The 19,034-nt window shown below is 32.1% G+C and overlaps 1 protein-coding gene across 1 annotated transcript in view; it reads right to left on the bottom strand.

Annotated features, from left to right (window-relative positions):
* Window positions 1-19,034, bottom strand: part of LOC124361301 (ankycorbin-like) — a 51,069-nt gene that overhangs the window by 11,127 nt on the left and 20,908 nt on the right. The window contains 8 exon segments of the mRNA XM_046815347.1: window positions 378-467; window positions 1,663-1,773; window positions 5,178-5,328; window positions 7,488-7,606; window positions 7,864-8,148; window positions 10,798-10,883; window positions 11,688-11,725; window positions 17,756-19,033. Coding sequence (XP_046671303.1) covers window positions 378-467; window positions 1,663-1,773; window positions 5,178-5,328; window positions 7,488-7,606; window positions 7,864-8,148; window positions 10,798-10,883; window positions 11,688-11,725; window positions 17,756-19,033 — 2,158 coding nt within the window.

Here is a 19,034-nt window from a genome sequence, read left to right as displayed (position 1 = left end):
AAAATTTAATAATTGTTTTAAACCTCCAGGAAACATTTTTGAGGGACTTTTGTAGAGAGGATTATCAATGATAATTATATTCCTATGATTTTATCTATGGGAGTAGGTAAATTGAATATGGAATTTTTCAGATTAGATTACTACTAAATGCTAGAGAGGTGGAATACATAAAGCAGACAACATTTTTCTTTCAACAAACCATTTAACTATCCCTAAAATTTCAGGTTACAATTTACAAATACCCTGAACTTTTAGTAAATAATATTCCAGAGGTGTGGAGATCTAATACTAAAATTCCAGATGTTACAATTTATGATACAATTTAAATATTGTAAACAAAAATTCAAGATAAAAATTATAATCAATTTATAAATTACCTGTAAATCTATTAACATTTTTTGAACTTGATTTTCTAGAGCGGAGCTTCTAGACTTCTCCTGTTGGAGTTGAAGCTGCAAAGTAGCCACCTTTAAAAAATTAAATTAAGATACAAATTATATTAAATACACCAATATAATAAGGATTTCAAATTTTCTCCCCAATTCTCTTTCATCCATTAATTAATAACTCTAATATTATTCAAGTTTAATATTGACATCAAAATTAAATAGCCTACTATAAATATTTTGTAACAATCAAAACAAAATAGTTATGTTAATATAAAGTATCAACATTAAATTAACACTAGTATATAACTGATAAAACATGACAATCAGGATTTATTGCAAAAATGTCACTAAATCAAAGAAATTACAATCTACTATCAATAAATATTCATAAGATAACATTTTTCATATTTTTAAGGTTCTAGTTGAAAATGTAGATTATTAGTAAAATAATTACAACTTGCAAACATATATTTAACTACTTATGCAATTAAAATGTATAGCAGTAAACGTTAAATTATTAACTTAATCTGTGGTTAAGACTCCACGAGATAAAAAAGTAATACCAACAGTTCAATTTACATTAATAAATTATTTTGGTTTTGAACATCAACTATCATCAGCTGAAACTTCCCATCCACAGTATCTGGTCAAACTTTAGAGCAAGAATTGCTACAATTGCTACACCAATATACAAAAATTCTATATTAGCGCATTAACAAATAAACAAAGTGTTTTAATATAAAAAACCCAAAGTAGAAGCCGCAGTAGAAGAAATTTCTCTTTTAACGAACCCCGCTTATACACAGAAAATCACCCCAGAAACTATTTTACTGTACCTTTTATGTCTGTACAAAGAAAATAGTTGAAAGAATTAAATTAAGATTTATTTTAATTTTCAGGTAAGAACTTCATATGAACATTTTTTGTAGAAAGTAATGAACAGAGCAAGTAAATAAGCACTGGTTTTTACAAATTTCTCGTAACTGGCATAAATGTGGAAATGCTAGCTTGAGTGTTACTGATAGCTATAAACATGTTTTTAATACATACATTATAAATGTTGCTTTTTCTTCTTTAACTTATTAGGAATGGAACAAGAAATATATTTACAATAAATTATCCTTTTCAAAAGTGAGGAACAACAAGTAGGTGTACACAATAAAAAAAGAAAATTTGTGTCACAAGCACAATGATAACACCAAAATATAATAAACAAACTATTGCTACTTTACAATTTTAACTTTAGTATACAAAACACCTTAATTTCAGTTACCTGATTGTCAATCATGGTATTCTCTGTACAACACTCATCTTTGTTATTATCACTCTGAGACAGATCCAAATTGGTACTATTCTTTTCTAAATTATTTGGATCCTTTACACCCTAAAACAAAGTATCCAATAAAACAACAATAGATTTTTGATAATTTCTAAAAAATGATAAATTAAAAAGAAAAAACCCAATCCAATCCAAGAAAATCCAGAATATTGATTTGACGCCAACAATTAGGTTTGGGAATTTGTCAGACAACAAATGAATGCATAAATGGTCTAATTAAATGACTCTGAAATTAAAACTAAACTCTTATAATATAAACAACAATTTAAAATTTTAAAAAGATTATTAATGTGATAGTTTTTACATATTGTTGGCAATATCTAGTTGAAACTTTTGTATCTTTACAAAATAGATATGAACAGTAATTTTTAAATTACTGTTTTCCTTATATTAGTAAAATCCAACTATGAAGGCTGCTCAGAAAGTAACAAAAGGTTTAAATACCAAAATAAAAATCTAAATTCCATTGTATACATTTAAAAATTACATTCTTCAGATTTTTTTTACACAATCACAATCAAATTAAGTCACATCATACCCTGTCATAAGTTTTTCAATGCCATCTATATGGAAATTTGTCCTCTGTGATTTATTTCAAACATTGACTTGGAATGACATGCAGTTTGGTGAATGGTACCATTCTATCAAATGGCTGTTTGTTTCACAATTACATACTTCACACAAGTCTCATCCCTACCTACAATATAATCCTTAAGGAAGGTTTTTGTGTATTTCAGTAGAATTTTCAAAAACGTAGGTGGGCATAAAGTTTGTGGTAATAATGTTCTTCTACCACAATTCCATGTACCAAAAGCAATGAAATTGTTCCAACTACATAGGAAATGTTCCTAAACTGTGAAACGATCATTTTAACGAATCTGCTTGTTTGATTTTTATCACCAATTCATCAGTCACAAAGCTTAATCAGCGACTGAGGTCCTCATTGTGAACATTAGTTCGGACATTTTGTACATTGATGCATCATTGTCTCACTTAGCTTTCACTAATTGTTTCTTTTATATACATCACAATGTGGACAATAAACTTTAATTGATTTGTGGTTTTCCTCCAGAAAATCCTAACCACAGAAGATACTTCACAAATAAGTGGATTATCTATTACAGAGCATACTTTGACACATCACAGAAAACAAGGTATGAGGAACACTATGGTTGGCTACAACAGCTAAACGCTTACTGAATATAGGAAGGTTTTGGCATCAAGATGGCAGTTCTAGCTCCATCCACCACCATAATAGGCCATGACTGTTATTTTATCAACAGTCAACACACAATAGAACATTAATTATTGGAAATATTAGAAGCTGAACAAACATATTTTGATAACCAAAATTTTCGATAATACAAGGTTATGTTAATAATAAAAACTTTCTGGGAATATACGTAGGTATACTAAAATAATAATATCACTGTATTACTTTATAATATGTGCAGAATAATAATATTTTACTGAACATTTACAATTAACTGAATATAAACTTATTTGTTCTTGAAAAAATCAGAGGCAATAGGAAACAACACTGAACTTGCCACTGCAAGACAATCACTGAATGGTAATAGGGAAACCCTTTCACTTGTGCCAGTGTGATGTGTATTTGTGCTCTTGACTTTTGTGCAGTGACAACGCCTGGGTTGATTTTCTCTTGTCTGGACTTCAAACAGTCTGCAGGTATGATTCCTTGCTTTTCTTTTTTAGTGGCAGTCTATTGCTACACGTTGTACGTTTTAAGTACATGTGTATGTATTCACTTTCTTTACACCTGACTAAGAGGATAGATTTATATCTTCGAAACTTATGTTATACATTTGTAACATATAACAGTGGCAAATGTCCGAAAACCTATTATCTTTTCAAGTACAAAGTATTCCAGTGTTTGCGATAAATAGGGTTAGAGGTTAAAAAATATTGCGACTGGCTTTTATTATTCAGGCTTTGCACACCTAGGATCATTTATGATTATAACTAATTATATTTTGGTTGCCAGAATTGAGTTTGGCTTCTTGCCCCAATCAAGAGAATATAGTTGTTAAGAAACCTACTTGGTTAAAAAAAGCATCAACCTTGTGATCTAACTTGGTATAAGGGATAGAGTGAATACATGACTTCCGAATGTGCTTTATTCATCAATACACCAACATTAGTGCTTAATCTCTCCACTGTATGTCAAATGGTTTGCAAGGTAATTTGCAAACAAAATATCCCAATGTGTTAATAATATTTATGTTTATTATAATTCCCTAAACTGAAATGCATGTCTACTTTGCGGCCCACCCAGCTCACTATTTGCCTGTACTCCCAGTGTTATTAGTTCTTCAAAGGTGTATCAAGGAAGGTCAGAAGGTGTGAATATTTGTAAACCCGATACAGTATACTGTATACCCTTGCTTTCCAATCTATATTTCTTACTTTCTTGGTTCAGTCCAGGAATGATATAAATTGTTATATACCTAATCAGTATTGTGTGTCTCTTAAGTGCCAAACAGACCCGCGGCTCCCTCAATGGTTTTCTGCTATAAAAATTACACTTTATGTCTGGTGCATTGCTTTATGATTCCGTTTTTAATCTCTGCTCAATTTTCAGCTCACTGTGCTTGCTTATTTCCTTAAATATTGTAGTCAAAGAGAGAATGAAAATGACATCCCACAATGCCAAAAGATACTTTCGAGTAGTTATCAAAAATAAACTAAATACTTTGAATTCTTCACTGTTGCCATCTATAGTAAATGTCAAATAACACTACTGTCATAACTATTGGAGCATACCACAAAAGCTGTTAATTTATTCATGCAAATACAACATTTTAGAATAAGTATTTTACGATAAGTATTACTTTTGGATAGAAATATATTTATGTATTATTCTGATACCTCAGAATATCAATACTATATTTCATCTAAATCTATCTATTAGATTCTAGTTGATTTAGTCAAATATCTGAACACTCAAACACAAAAATATATGAACATCACTCTTCACAAATTACCACATCTGTACCATTAATAGGATTGGATATTGTTAATCTTTAATTAGATTATGTTTGTAATGTTCTGCACTTGGCTACCAGAAATAACTGTAATGACTTTATCAATAATCTTATATTAATACAACAATATATAATTTTTTTACTGAATAAACAATTACAACACAACACAATCGCAAAACCAGCTGCCAAACGTAAATGACCCAACTGAACTAAACAATTTTATTGCTCAGTTACATTAATTTTAAACAGTCCACGGACCTATTAAAGTGAGAAAATAACACACTGAAGCTTCCAGAATAAGCTTTTTGGATGCAGTACCATTATACAATTAAAGCTACAGTTACCCACAGCAATACCCACATTTTTAGACTTAATCATGGAACTGCCTAGAGTGACACTACAAGGATTATATTAACTAAAAAAAATGTTATCACATGTACTTACGGAGCTTTTAATTTTATAGCGTTCACTGTTCTTTTCATCCCTAAACTTTTTAAAAGCAGACTTGACTTTATCAAAATGTTGATTATTTTCCATGAGACAAGGGTCACACAGCCCTTCTATCTGTTCCAGTTTGGAAACAGCATCCTCATAACTGTAACAATAAAGCAACAAGTTTAATGTGTTGAGAAGATAAAACACACACTACAAAATAAATCAAACATAAGATATAAGTTTACTGTTTACTTTGTAACTAATTCATTTGAGTAGTTGGGTGAATTAATTAAGAGTAACGAATTAAATAAAAATTGTACTGTCAAACTCGTATAACTGTTACTAATTCCTTATGTAGAATAAGCTTTTATGTTTTTCTGTTAACAATAACTGATGATGCCTTAACAGGCAAAAAGCGCTTTTAATGATAAATTAAATTGTGGAAGGAATAAAATTGTCTTTTATATTAAATCCTTAAGTAGAAACCAAAAAACTACTAAGAATAGTAAAATTTTTGTTAATTTCTACTTCAATTTATTAAAACAAGTTTTATGACAAGTTCTCTGAAAAAGCGTATGTAAAATCATTGAGTTGTCAAATTTTTTTTAATAAGTATAAATCACAATTCCAAGCAGTATGATGAAATCCAGGTTGAAGTTAATGGGCTAAGGCAAGAAAATAAACATTGGACTGAGAAAGTTACAAAAAATCAGAAAACAAAAAGCAGCAAGAAGACTTAAATTGAATGGTTACTCGATTTAATATATTGGAAAAATATGAAGGTGTTGATTTCAAAATTCATGGTGTGGAGCAAATTACAGGTTGATGAGCTAGTTAAGATAGCTGCTCAAAAACTGAACATTGACTACAACTCAACGGAAATACAATCGGCCCACAGATTACCAAGCAGAAATCACAACAGGAAGGCACAGATCCTATTTTAATACAGTTTTTAAATAAAAACTTAAGAAATTTGTGGCTTTAGAGGGGTAAGGGGGCTAATTTGATTTCAAGAGACACAGTGGGAACCTCTACTATAAGATTATACTTTGCTTAAAATCTAACTGTCTACTACAGGGGACTTTTGAGAGAAACCAAGCAGGTAGCAGCTGAGAGATCTTATCAGTATGTATGTGTGTGTAAGGATAAAATTCTTGTGTGTAAGAAAAAAGACTCCAAGGTGATAAAAAGACTCTTGTAATTACTAGCTATGAGGATTTAAGTACATAATAAGTTATAGGTATATGGATTATGGTTATATTCTTAGAATAGATTTATGTTTATAGAGTATATTTTCTCCTTGTAAACAAAATTGGACAATTTGAGTTAAAATTATTTATTATTGCTTTTAACTTAATGTAAACAAAGCACCATTACATATTGGTTTTACAAACTGACCATAATAATTCAGATACCAGTAATATCTTTTGTTTAGTGATATTTGTTTCAGGTTTTAGTATAAATTATGAAATAGACAGTTGTTACTTTATTGTGTTTGTAAATATGATGTCTTGTGTTTCTGATCAGATAGGCCAATTTGAAGTACTGACAAAATGTGTGTATGTGTGTGTGTGTGTGTGTGTGTGTGTGTGTACGCGCGCGCGCTGTATATGCGTTCCTTAAATTATATTTATAAATTAATTGTATTAAATGTTAATACTTCAATTGAAATACACCTTTTAACATTACAATGTAAGACTATAACTGGATACATTTTTACAAATGAAATGTCTGACAGAGTGTAATGACAGCGTTACCGCACAGATAGGCAGGTGGAGTTGAATCTTTTGATCCCAAAATCAACAGTTTTTGATTAGACCAATTTCTACTTAGATTCAAGATAACACTGTATGTTCAGGTTGCAGAGAGAAAAGACATTTTGACAGCTCCTAGGCAGACACAAGAGGAATGTTGCAAGCCTACAAACAGTAAGTGATAGGCTTCAATGACGCTCAGCCAAATCCCATGAAGTGACATGTGCCATCATCGAACTTGATGTTGCCTGTAGAAATGAAGCATCATACAAAATTTCAAACCTAGGTCCGTTTGTTCTCAAGATATCATGTGGGCAGATAGACAGAAATTAAATTTTTCCAGCCCCTCAAGTGATACGCTTTGCTGATGCCCAGCCAGTTACGTTTTGTAATGATCAATTGACCTTGCACAGTAACAAGATAACATTACACTAGTTCACTACATAAAAGGTACTATATGTTTAAAAGTTAGATAGAGTGTTTCTTCGCAAAAAATATTAAAATAAACGAAAATAACATTACACATTGTTAACTAGTGTAAGCAATACTAATTTGATTTACATACAGATTTTTCCAATGAATCGTATCCTGCTGCAGTTTTCTGATATCCATAATGTGCTGTGCTATAAGATTTTCCTTCTCAAACTCCAACTTTTTTTTAGCTTTGACTGACTCATGCAGTTGTCCTCACCAGCTGTTGGCTGTTCAGATCAGGTTTAGTGTGTTCCTTCTCAATGTTCACCTGTTCAACCAAATAGTGTAATCACAACTGATTTATATATTTTCATGCATTTAATTTCTTATCAATAATCAATATTATTGTAATTGAAAAATTACCTTTTAAATGAAAAGCAGTGTTTCAAAATGTTATATTTCAATATATTTTTAAGAGGTAACAAAGAAGCACACAAATGTCTGTACTAGACTGTGGCATTCCTTACCCTAGTGAGTTCCCGGAGGTGTCTCAGTTCTATTTCAGCGGACGTAAGTTTCTGTTTAAGGAAGTTTAACTCGTCTAATGTGGCTGAATACTTGCTGCTGAGTCGTGATAGTTCGTCCTGTAGGATAAGTATCTTATCATCTCGTGCTACAATACTCTGATTTGCGTCTGCCAAATCATATTCCAGCCGTTCTGTTTGCTCTTTCAATTTTGCTGACAACTCCTCTAAACGTGCTTTGTCTTCTGTTGCTTGTTTCAAGTGATCCTTCAGCACACTCTGATGGCTCTGAAACACAGATCAAAGCATTCTAAATTGAATTTTCAATTTAAAATATAATAGAAATCTTCAACGACTATTTCATTTTAAAAACATTCACTTACCGTAGCATCTAACAGATAACCCATTGATTATTATTTCGCTCAGTTCAGATACATTGGTGATCATTTTAAATTATAAAATGTAATCATCAGATTGTTTATATGTCATATTTAGCGAAATTTTGAATGATTACAGAGTGAAACATCAATCTTGGGAATAATTACAAACTTTTAGTTAATGTGTTTAATCAAACTGTACACTGCAATTCAAGGAATATAAAATCATATTGAAATTTATAGCAAGGAAAATGTCCGCAAGGAAGGGAGCAGAATTGTATTTTGCTAACATCATTGTCGCTGAAGTGAGATTCAACTACAAGTCTTACACAATGGTCATGTTTTGCTGTAACCGGGTAGTTACATCTAATGTAACTGTATTATTATGCAGTAAAATATTAAATTACTTTTTATTGTATAATCATGCCATAGAACATTTATTTTTGGTAACAGATGGACAAATCACTTTAATATCTTTTCCATGTTTTGTCTCATACTTGTCACTGTGTTCTTGTAATTTCAAAATGATGAAATAAACACCATTCAAATACACACATTATCAACAGAAAATTATTTAACCTAACTCTTTATTTGGAACATAAATTTAAACCATTGCATATGCAGGGAACTGTTATCTAATATTTAAATTTTTCAAAGTGAACTGTCGACTTGTTAAACATTTTGCATTGTCATGTAATTAGTCACAACATACTAATGCTATAGAAAGTTAAACTATGAAATTGTATTCTCGTGAAATTAAATTCCGAGCAGTTATTCAGCAAACCATAAAAGTTCTAATATTAAGGTAAATCACAAGACAAATAAATCCACTTTAAACTGTCTACGGAATTAACTGTATTAACCTACATTATACTACTGATACCTATATAGGACATCCTGATATCATGTATTAACTGTATTTAATCATCATGATCGCAATACTATACAGGCAGATCTGAGTTAATTATCAATGTCAAACTACACTTGTTTCAGCTTGCTGCGACTTCTCTTAACAGATTCATAAATAGTTAAAGATATTATGGTGCTTGGAAGCAAGGGTTAAAGATTTATAAGCTCTTCACTAAATTTCACATGTCAAAAGATATCCAAATATTTTAAACATTACTAAAATCTGATAAAGAATTAAAAACACAGAATAATTCAATCCTTTGAAATATGTTACCCTACAAGGATATTTATTTAAACATACACAGTCGATACCATTGAACAAAAAAGTATAAATCTTATGTTAATAAAAACCAATAACTACAAAAACTTAACATGAATCAATGCATAATAACAATATCAAATTAACAATAATTTGGATAAATGGAAAAGGATACATATTCAGCAACATTTCTAAAACTAAGCTGACAGGTTAAGACATGCCTCTGGTGAAAGGCTTGGCAGTATTGGAACAGACTGTGAGCAAACTACCTAGCAGCAAAAGGGTTAATTTAATGAGTATTTCGTAATTAATTGTGTAAATATGCAAGAATATATCATATATACACCCCATATACCTGTAAGTTCAATTTTCTTTGTCGTATCACTGACCGAATTTCAATGCAGAGGTATTCTCTCCACAATAAATTACAAGAGTGGAATCTAAGGGAGCCCAGAACACCATGAGACAGGAGGTGGCTAGAAATAATCCTGCCGTTCAGTAAACTTTGAAGAAAATCAGGTAATGTCGTTTTCCGTCAACAAAAGGTGTGAATGTTGAAAAAGTGACCTAATTCAGGAATAGAAACTTATAGGTATTCAAATCCCAATCTAAGTTCCAACAAACATATGCCTCTGGCAGAGGTATTCCAGATCACATGACACATCCACATATCAAGGTCTTCCTGACTCAGCTACAGTATACAGAGAGCCTGGTTTTCAAAGCCATCTCTTGCTTATCGGAAAAAATATCCATACATTTTTCTGAGTCTGTTGCAAAGTTTCAGTGTAATCACGATATGATACCCTAGAGTTCAGCAACTAGTATAATCATTAGAGATAATCATGGATAGTTGAAGTTCTTTTCAAGTTACCTCCGTCAATATAACAACTAAATATAATAGTATGCTTGCTCCGTTTGAAGTTCAGCTTTGTACAGCTATCTGAGCACTAATGAAAAAACTTGTTAATACATGCTTGAAGAAGACAACAGTGATTCAAAGTGCCAATCTTGGAGAAAACCTTCAAGACATCAGCAAGCATTATTACATTTGTGTAAATGCTCCTATAAATATTATTACTAAGCATTACAAAAAAAAAAATGGTCCCAAAAGAGAACCCCGCAATCAACATAACAATACAGTAAACAAGTCAAAGTTTGCCCCAGCATACTTGACCACCAAATATCTATCTGCCAGATAAGAATCAAACCAGTATTCATCAAGGGCCTTTCCAATAATACCCTAACCTTCAGTTTGACCAGGAGATCGAATGACTAATAATGCTGTTGAAAGCCTTCAAGAAATCCAGGTGGATTATTATTAATTATCTGATAATAACTAAACTTGTGATGTAGACTAAACACAAAAAAATAACAAAGGGATAATAAGCTTACCTTTAAAACATATGAGTGAGAAGGAGTAGCTTCCGAATGAGAGATACTAACTGAACCAGTATCTGAACTATTGGTATCTTCATTTCCTAGAACATGTCAATACCGAATCATTTTAACAACTCATGGTCTTGGTGTAATGTAGATAGGTTATGTCCACCTCTCAGTTAGGTACTCAAGGAACATCTAGTGTAGAAATTAAAATGTTTTGGCACTTCTTTCTTTTTTTAAATAGTTCAACGTATCGTCCACAGTTGTCAGAATCAGATAAGTTCCCTGATATTGAGGTTTAAAGTTCAGGTTTACGTACAAAGAGTTGATATTTGGTATTCAATCTACATTAAATTTAGGTACACAATATAGATATATCATGCATCTACTACTAAAAATACTAAATAATGTAATGATGTAACTATATTTTTTACAAAATCCCATCTTTGCACAAACTTTTAATGAAAATATGAAATAATCTATATTTTAATAAACCGACACAACAGAGTATCAAAGAGCCCAACATTTAGGGGCCGATGCAATAAAATTAACTTCATCACATGTTTTTACTATGTTGCGTGATGAAATTTATATTGATTGAGCTCAGTTTATTTTAATATTTGTTTACTCTGTGATTTTCTCATTGATATTAATGTTACTTATAAAATCAATGTAAAAATGTTTACATTTTATTTCTATCTTTTGGTCTCAAAATCAATAGAGTTCTTCCTTGGACAAAGAGGTGCTATGTATGTAGCAAGTTTCAAATCTCTACGACCTTTATATCACAAGTTATCACACGGACGGACATAGAAGAACACAACTTTACGAAGGCCCTGTTGTGCTCTTAATATAGCTATTCGAAATTTCAACAAAATATGTCTTATTTCAATACCACATACCTTCTCCTCCAGACTTCTCTCCATCTGAATCTTTTTTCCTGAAAAAAAAAACTTAATTTGTTTTTAGTTGTAAATTTAATTTGTGCAATAATCATACATAGAGAGGAATATTATTTTTTAAGAGGTAGAGAGGCTTATACTTTTAATTTGATTACACTAAATAAACTATATGTAAGAGTCATTGTTAAAATGTGGATGAATATAACATACAATAACAGAATAATAGATTTTCTGGTCATATTTGAGTGTTAAAAATAGGTATACATGTGGTAAACCCTTTACATTTCAGCTTTGTATAGCAAAACTTGCATAGAAATACAGTTCTTTTATGTTGAAACTGGCATGTACTTTGGTAAGTAGGATGATACAAAGAAAAATTATTAATTTAAACAGCCATGATGATGACATAAGAACAATTATAAAACTATAGCAATTTTATAGTGAACATAATTACCACAAGTTGTATGAATGTTCATGTTCTTAATAGAAGATCAATATGTAACGCTGACAGACATGAGAGGATATCAGCATTTCAAATGTTTAACTAACAGCTATTTTCCAGACATGTCCACTATATTTCTCTATGTTAACTAAATATACATACAAATCAGAAAGTGACTCAGAATGGAGTGAACTGCCTCAAGAATCAAGAATCAAGAAGATTTATTGTCGTTAAATACACACAGGTACAATAGACATTGTCAGACAATATAAATATATATAATCTATTAAAGTTCTATGGTGGTTATAACACAGTAATAAGTAATGTTTTTCTGTAGTAAGTTTATACATAAGTGGTTTACTTTCTAAAACTATATAAAAAAAATTGCATAATAAATATTCACCAGTGCTAAAATTCAAATACTTACAAATAGGAAACACAAATGAATAATTTATCACAAAATTTACATTGAAAAATGAATATAACAAATTAAAATAGTTTGACTAGAATGCTGAGCTTAAATTAAAAGATTTCAAACTGGTACAATTAAAACTAACATATAAACAGTACAAATTAAAACAACATTTATAGTTAAAAAGATGTATCAGACCATTTAAAACAGACTATCAGAAAATTATGGTACTTGTATCACAGACTAAGAATTCATCCACAGAGTAAAAAGGTGCAACCTTAAACCAATTCTTAAGAACTGTTTTAAATTTATTTAGACTCGTTGTCCATGCACTATCAGGTAATTTATTAAACAACTGCACCTCCATAAAGCAGTGACTTTTTTTAAATTTTTCAAGTCTTACTGGTATTAAATTTAACATATATTTAGCTCTTGTATTATAATTATGGATGTCTTGACGCACCTCATATTTGTCTAGATTTTCTTTAACTCTCATTAAGCAACAATATATATACATAGATGGTACTGTCATTATGGAGAACTCTTTGAAAATCGGGCGACAAGATTCCCTACCCTTCACATTCTTAATCAATCTTAGAGCTTGCTTTTGCCACAAAAAAACTCTTTGGGCTCCACTACTATTACCCCAAAGAAGTATTCCATATAACAAGAGTGAGTGAAAAAAGGCAAAATATGATGTTATTAACATTTCTCTACTTACACATAAACTTAATTTACGTAATAAGTATGTTACCCTAGATAGCTTTGTACATAGACTACTTGTATGAATATCCCAACTAAGCCTGTCATCCAAATGTACCCCTAACAGTTTAACTGATTTACTTCCACTTGTTACAGCAGTTCTTAAACTGAAATAAATATTCTCTGTTTTACTATTGTTTACATTTAAGAAATTTGCTCTAAACCAATCACAAGCTACCCTCATTGCATTACCTTGCACCAAGTCTAAGCTAATCAGGTCTTTACCAGAATTGAGTAAAGTTGTATCATCCGCATATAAAACGGACATACAGGGTACACTAAAAGCAAAATCATTTATAGCTACAATAAACAAAAAAGGCCCCAGGACCGAGCCCTGAGGGACACCCATTTGAACTAATTTGAGCTTTGATACGTCAGAACCTTGAGCTACCATTTGCTTCCTATTACTTAGATAAGAGGTCATTAAATTCAATTCTTTACCCTGTATACCGTAACAATGAAGTTTTTTTTAAAAGCAGATCATGAGATATACTATCGAAAGCTTTCGACAAGTCAATTAAAGTAGCTGATAACATATCTTTACATTCAAAACTTCTTAAGATTTTTTCAACAACTGATTCAACTGCTTTGATAGTGTTTTTACCAGGTAAAAAACCAAACTGCTCCTTACTAGAGGTGTGCCAAGTAGCTCCGAGAGCGGAGAAGCCAAACTAGCTCCGGCTCCGTTTGCGGAGCTAGCTCTTTAAACAGCTCCAGCTCCGGCAACCGCTCCGGCGCGATGTGCGGCATCTGTCTGCTCCCTTGTAGATTGGAGCTTATTGCTTGGTTATGTTATAAACAGCAAATACTACTGTAAACAAATATGCTAAGGTGCTGACAGTTTTAATTACTACTTACTTTTTTATAATACGTATTATGAAAATCTAATTTTTGGGTAAGAAGACTACACGTACATTTTATTTATATTTATTTTCACACTGTAGTAATAAAACATAAAAAATAGTACGGTAACAGAAAATATAAAATAATATACAAATTATTTACACAAGTATTCATGATTTGCATTTAGATACACAAGTTGAGTCACTTTCATGGATTTGATACGTGATCTTCGGTCACTTATTATTATTCCCGTTCGGGAAAAAATTCTTTCACAAGGTACTGACGTACCCACAAACCCCATGTTTATTTTAACGAGTCTGCTGAGATTTGGGTAGACTGCCTCGTGAATCCTCCACCAGGACAGAGGATCGCCTTCTCTGGGAAGTGGTGGTTCAGCGATGTACCTGTCGATTTCGGCGGTAGCACAATCGTTGGGAGTTCCGGGAGTCTGCCTTTGTACAGATTTTATTACAGAATCAAACATAGAAAATACTGAACATTCTTCTTCTTCAAATTGTGATGGACCAGATTGGTTGGTCAAAGTCAAAGATGGTGTACCAGGAGGGGATTGTTCCATTGCGGTGGCAGAAGTGGCGGAAATCATAGCTGCAACGACCGTAATCACATGATTCTTAGCAAACTGTTGACATTTGTCGTCAGAAAATGCATACAATTTGAACCTTGGGTCCAAAAAGGTATTAAGTACTACTAACTTGTTGTACTCAATGTCATGGTATCTGGCTGATAACCCCATGAGCAGGTTCTGTACTACCTGTATTGCATCAGGGTGCAAATTTAGTGTACATAGTTTGCTGCAAACATTTTGCAGCCCAAGCGTCAAAACAATTATTTGACTTCCAGTGAAGTAGGATTCCCCACTCATCTTTGCTGTGACCTCTTCAAATGGTTTTAGGACTTTGCAAAGGTCACTGCAAAGTTTCCATTCATTAGAAATTAAAGATGGCAAGTCTTTGTCCAGCAATGCCAAAGTGCTTATTACAGCCTCTTTTAACTGAACAAATCTACAAAGCATGTAATATGTGCTGTTCCATCTCGTACTTACATCTTGAAGTAAGCGTTTAGGGTCTTTAACGCCATTGTTGATTTGGTATTTTAATAGTTTTTCAGTGGCTGCGTTGCTTCTCTTAAAAAATGAGACAATCTTTTTGCATTTGGTGATTACTGTATCTACCTTTGATATGGCATCTTGAACCACTAGGTTAAGAGTATGTGCATAGCACGGCCAATGACTCCACATTAAAACATTTTTTATGGCTCCAACGACATTGGAGGCATTGTCTGTTACAACAACTAAGATTTTGTCTGAGATTTTATAGAAATTCGTTATTTTCTTGATTTCTTCGGCTAAATGGCTAGAAGTATGTGAGCCCTCCATTAAAATACAGTCTAAGAGAACTGATTTCAACACAAAATCATTGGTAATGAAATGCCCTGTAACAGCTATATACGATTCATTGATCGTAGATGTCCATGCATCTGTCGTTAAACAGATGTTTTCCACATTTTTCATTAACTCAGCTACTTGAAGCTTACATTTGTCGTACGTGGTGGGTATTAGGTTTTTTGAAACCACTTTCCTTGATGGAATTTCAAAAGAAGGGTTTAAAGCTGTAACGAATTCCCGAAAACCAGAGTCCTCCACAATAGAAAACGGTTGGAAATCTTTGTAAAATAGCTTTAGAAACGCAGCTTCTACCTTTTTCTTTTGGTTGTTATTCATTTTTTTTGGTATAAAACTCGATAGAGTGGTTTGTTTAGCACTTCCCTTTGGCTTATCTAATTGATTAGAAGGCAACTCACCAGGTTGAGGTTCATTTTCAGTTGCAAAGTTACTAAATGAAGCGGCTGAATCGGTAGGTCCAGTGTTGGTTGTAACATTCACATCACGATCACTTACACTTGTTGATTTTGAACTTATAACACTCAAAGTAATTCCGACATGTTTTCTCTCAATATGCCTCTTCAAATTGTACGTTGATGTACGGTAGCACATAACCAAGCCACAATGTTCACATCTACAGTTTTTAAGGTTAGCATCAATAACTGTAAAATGAGACCAAATTGAACTTGTCTTAGATTTCTGTACTTTTGATGCCATGTTAATTAACTGCACAAAAACCAATCAATACTAGTCATACTCGTAAACCGCACAAAAATATCACTTTTCACTGTATGTCTACGTTAGAACTCCTACTGAAACTGAAACTGGTTTGTTTTGGTTTGTCAACAAGTTGTAGGCCACAGCTGATAGCTCCACAGACGCTCCGAGAGAGTAATTATATGAATATATAAGGTTAGAGCTGGAGCTGTTTCGAGAGTCACGGAGCGCTGCTCCGCTCCGCTCCAGCAGCGGAGCGCTGATTTGAAACAGCTCCAGCTCCAAAGGCACACCTCTACTCCTTACTTAGTAGTTCTCCCTCAGCAAAGTAATTGTACAGTTGGTCTTTTATACAGCACTCAAAGACCTTACTAAATATAGGAACTAATGATATCGGGCAATAGTTAGAGGGGCACAATTTATCTCCTTTCTTAAAAATAGGTACAACTTTGACAACTTTAAGAGTATCTGGAAAAACACTCTGCTCAAGCATCATGTTAAAAAGAAGTGTTAAGGGCTCTAGAATAATATCTATTATTTCCTTGACTACTTTGTTGGAGAAACCATAAACATCTTCACTTTGTGATGAACTCAATTTAGAAACATACTTGAGCACATCTTTTGAAGGAATCTGCTTCCAGTGGAAAACGTTATTCTCAATATTCATGTCAGATATATACCTATTTAAAAACTGGATGGCAGCTATATTACAGTTACTCGCTACATTATTTACATTTGATATTGTTACAGAGTTAATAAAATAGTCATTAAAAATTTCTGAATCAATTTTTGTTTCCTGATTGTTCCTCTATATATATATCGATATATAAAGATTTAAACAAATAATGTTCAGTATATTATTTTGGTTCTTATATTTCTATAAACTATATTTAATAAGAAGTAAAACAAAACAGAATTAGCTTGATAACTTAAAAAATAACCTAGTTTCACAAAATTCATACATTTTGTCTAAAATGGCTTGGGACTTTGGGCAAATCACTTGATAAATCACTTGGTTTGGATTAAAAGGGTTAAATCACTACACTATTACAAAGCCATTTCAATTTTATAAGGTATACTACTGAACATATATATATATATATATATATATATATATATATATATATATATATATATACTACACTATGTATTTTTGAACGTTTTAAATGAATACTGTAAATTTGAAGACAAACTACATAAAAATCACTATGAATAAGGTACTGACACATTGTAATAAGCTTGGCCCAGTGGCAATGTCATTGATAATTTTAGAAGAGAAAAATATGGTGTGCATAAATTATATAAAAGTGAATATGCAAAAACATAATTGTGTATATTTTATACACACAACATGAGAGTATTAAAGAGGGCAGATACAGGTCTCATATCTATAGTATAGCATTAGTACTGAATGCCTAAAATTAGAAGTTAAAGTTGCAAACAATTTATTATATACTTTAAAAAGCTTCAAAACAAAAATTTATACTTACCCTTCATTAGTAACTGCAGCATTTAGGTTATGAATAACAGTATCTTGTCGTGAGAAACAACCATTTTTACCAGTGCTAAGCCAAAATGGAGGGTCTTCTTCATTTGAATCTTCACTATCAGCAACAACTCCACGCATTGCTATGAACTGCTTCCTCTTATTGTGTACAGGTAGTTCACTCCATTCTGAGTCACTTTCTGATTTTTCACTCAAAAATGGTTCTTTATTTTCAACAATATCTTTTCTTGATTTTTCCTCTGTTTTGAGATTAACATTGACAGAAGTAGATCTTGCAATGCCTTTTTTTATTGCACCTTTTTCTTCACTCCTTCGTCGTTTATCACCCTCAGACTTTTCTTTCCTTATTGACTTCTTTACGCGTGGTGGAGCTTTAGGGAGTTCTATGGCTTTGTACTCATGTTCTGTATAGCTTCCTTGACCCACACCAGCATGTATTTGTACTTCGTTGTGTCTCTCACTAGTACTTGGAGCAGTTAATGATTTTTTCTTATTTATAACTTCACAAATATTACTTTCACTTTTTGTTTCCTTTTCTCTTTCAATTCGTGATGGAAGTTCGAGACTATTATAATACTTCAATTTATTTTCAAAAGAACCTCTTTTGCCTTTAGAACTAGTTGAAGAACTTCTTTGTTTACAAGAAGATAGTTTCATAGAATACGCAGGTAAATATTTCTCGGGAGAAGATATTCCTGCTGAATCCAAATCTTTCGGTTGTGTACCTAATGTAATGAGATTTTGATTTCCGATCACTATGGGATTGGCATCAAGAGTTCTCTTTGTTGGTACTATTTCTTGATAAGAAAACTTTGAATTAAAAGCATCAAAAGTGTTTGACTTTTTTACTCGTCTGTGATCATCTTTAGATGTACTTGAACTGCAACAACCTTCAAAAGAACTGCCATAAAGTGGTTGTGAAGTAAAACTTGTTGTTGCTTTTTGATTTGTCACCAAAGGTTTCTGGATTAAACTTACTTTAGGTTGCAATACATCACAGCTAATACTCTGATTTAAGTTTGATTTTGTGGAGGGCTTAATTTCTAATGCTCTATTCAAAAGATCTTCTTTGACCTTCTGTTCTTCAGCCAGTTCTCTGAGAGCCTCATCATAACACTGAAGCTGTGCATCTATACGTTGACTGTCCACACAAGACCCCTCAGTCTTGCAAGGTTTGCTAAGCACATCCACACTTTTACTCCAGTGATAGGTTGTAACGGACACAGATTTGTTCCTGGCATGATGGCGTGACAGTTTTTTTC

This window comes from Homalodisca vitripennis, chromosome 4 (assembly GCF_021130785.1).
Source record: "Homalodisca vitripennis isolate AUS2020 chromosome 4, UT_GWSS_2.1, whole genome shotgun sequence".
NCBI classification, from domain to species: Eukaryota; Metazoa; Arthropoda; class Insecta; order Hemiptera; family Cicadellidae; genus Homalodisca; species Homalodisca vitripennis.
The sequence above is the reverse complement of the archived record's forward strand: the minus strand, read 5'-3'. Positions and strand labels throughout refer to the sequence as shown.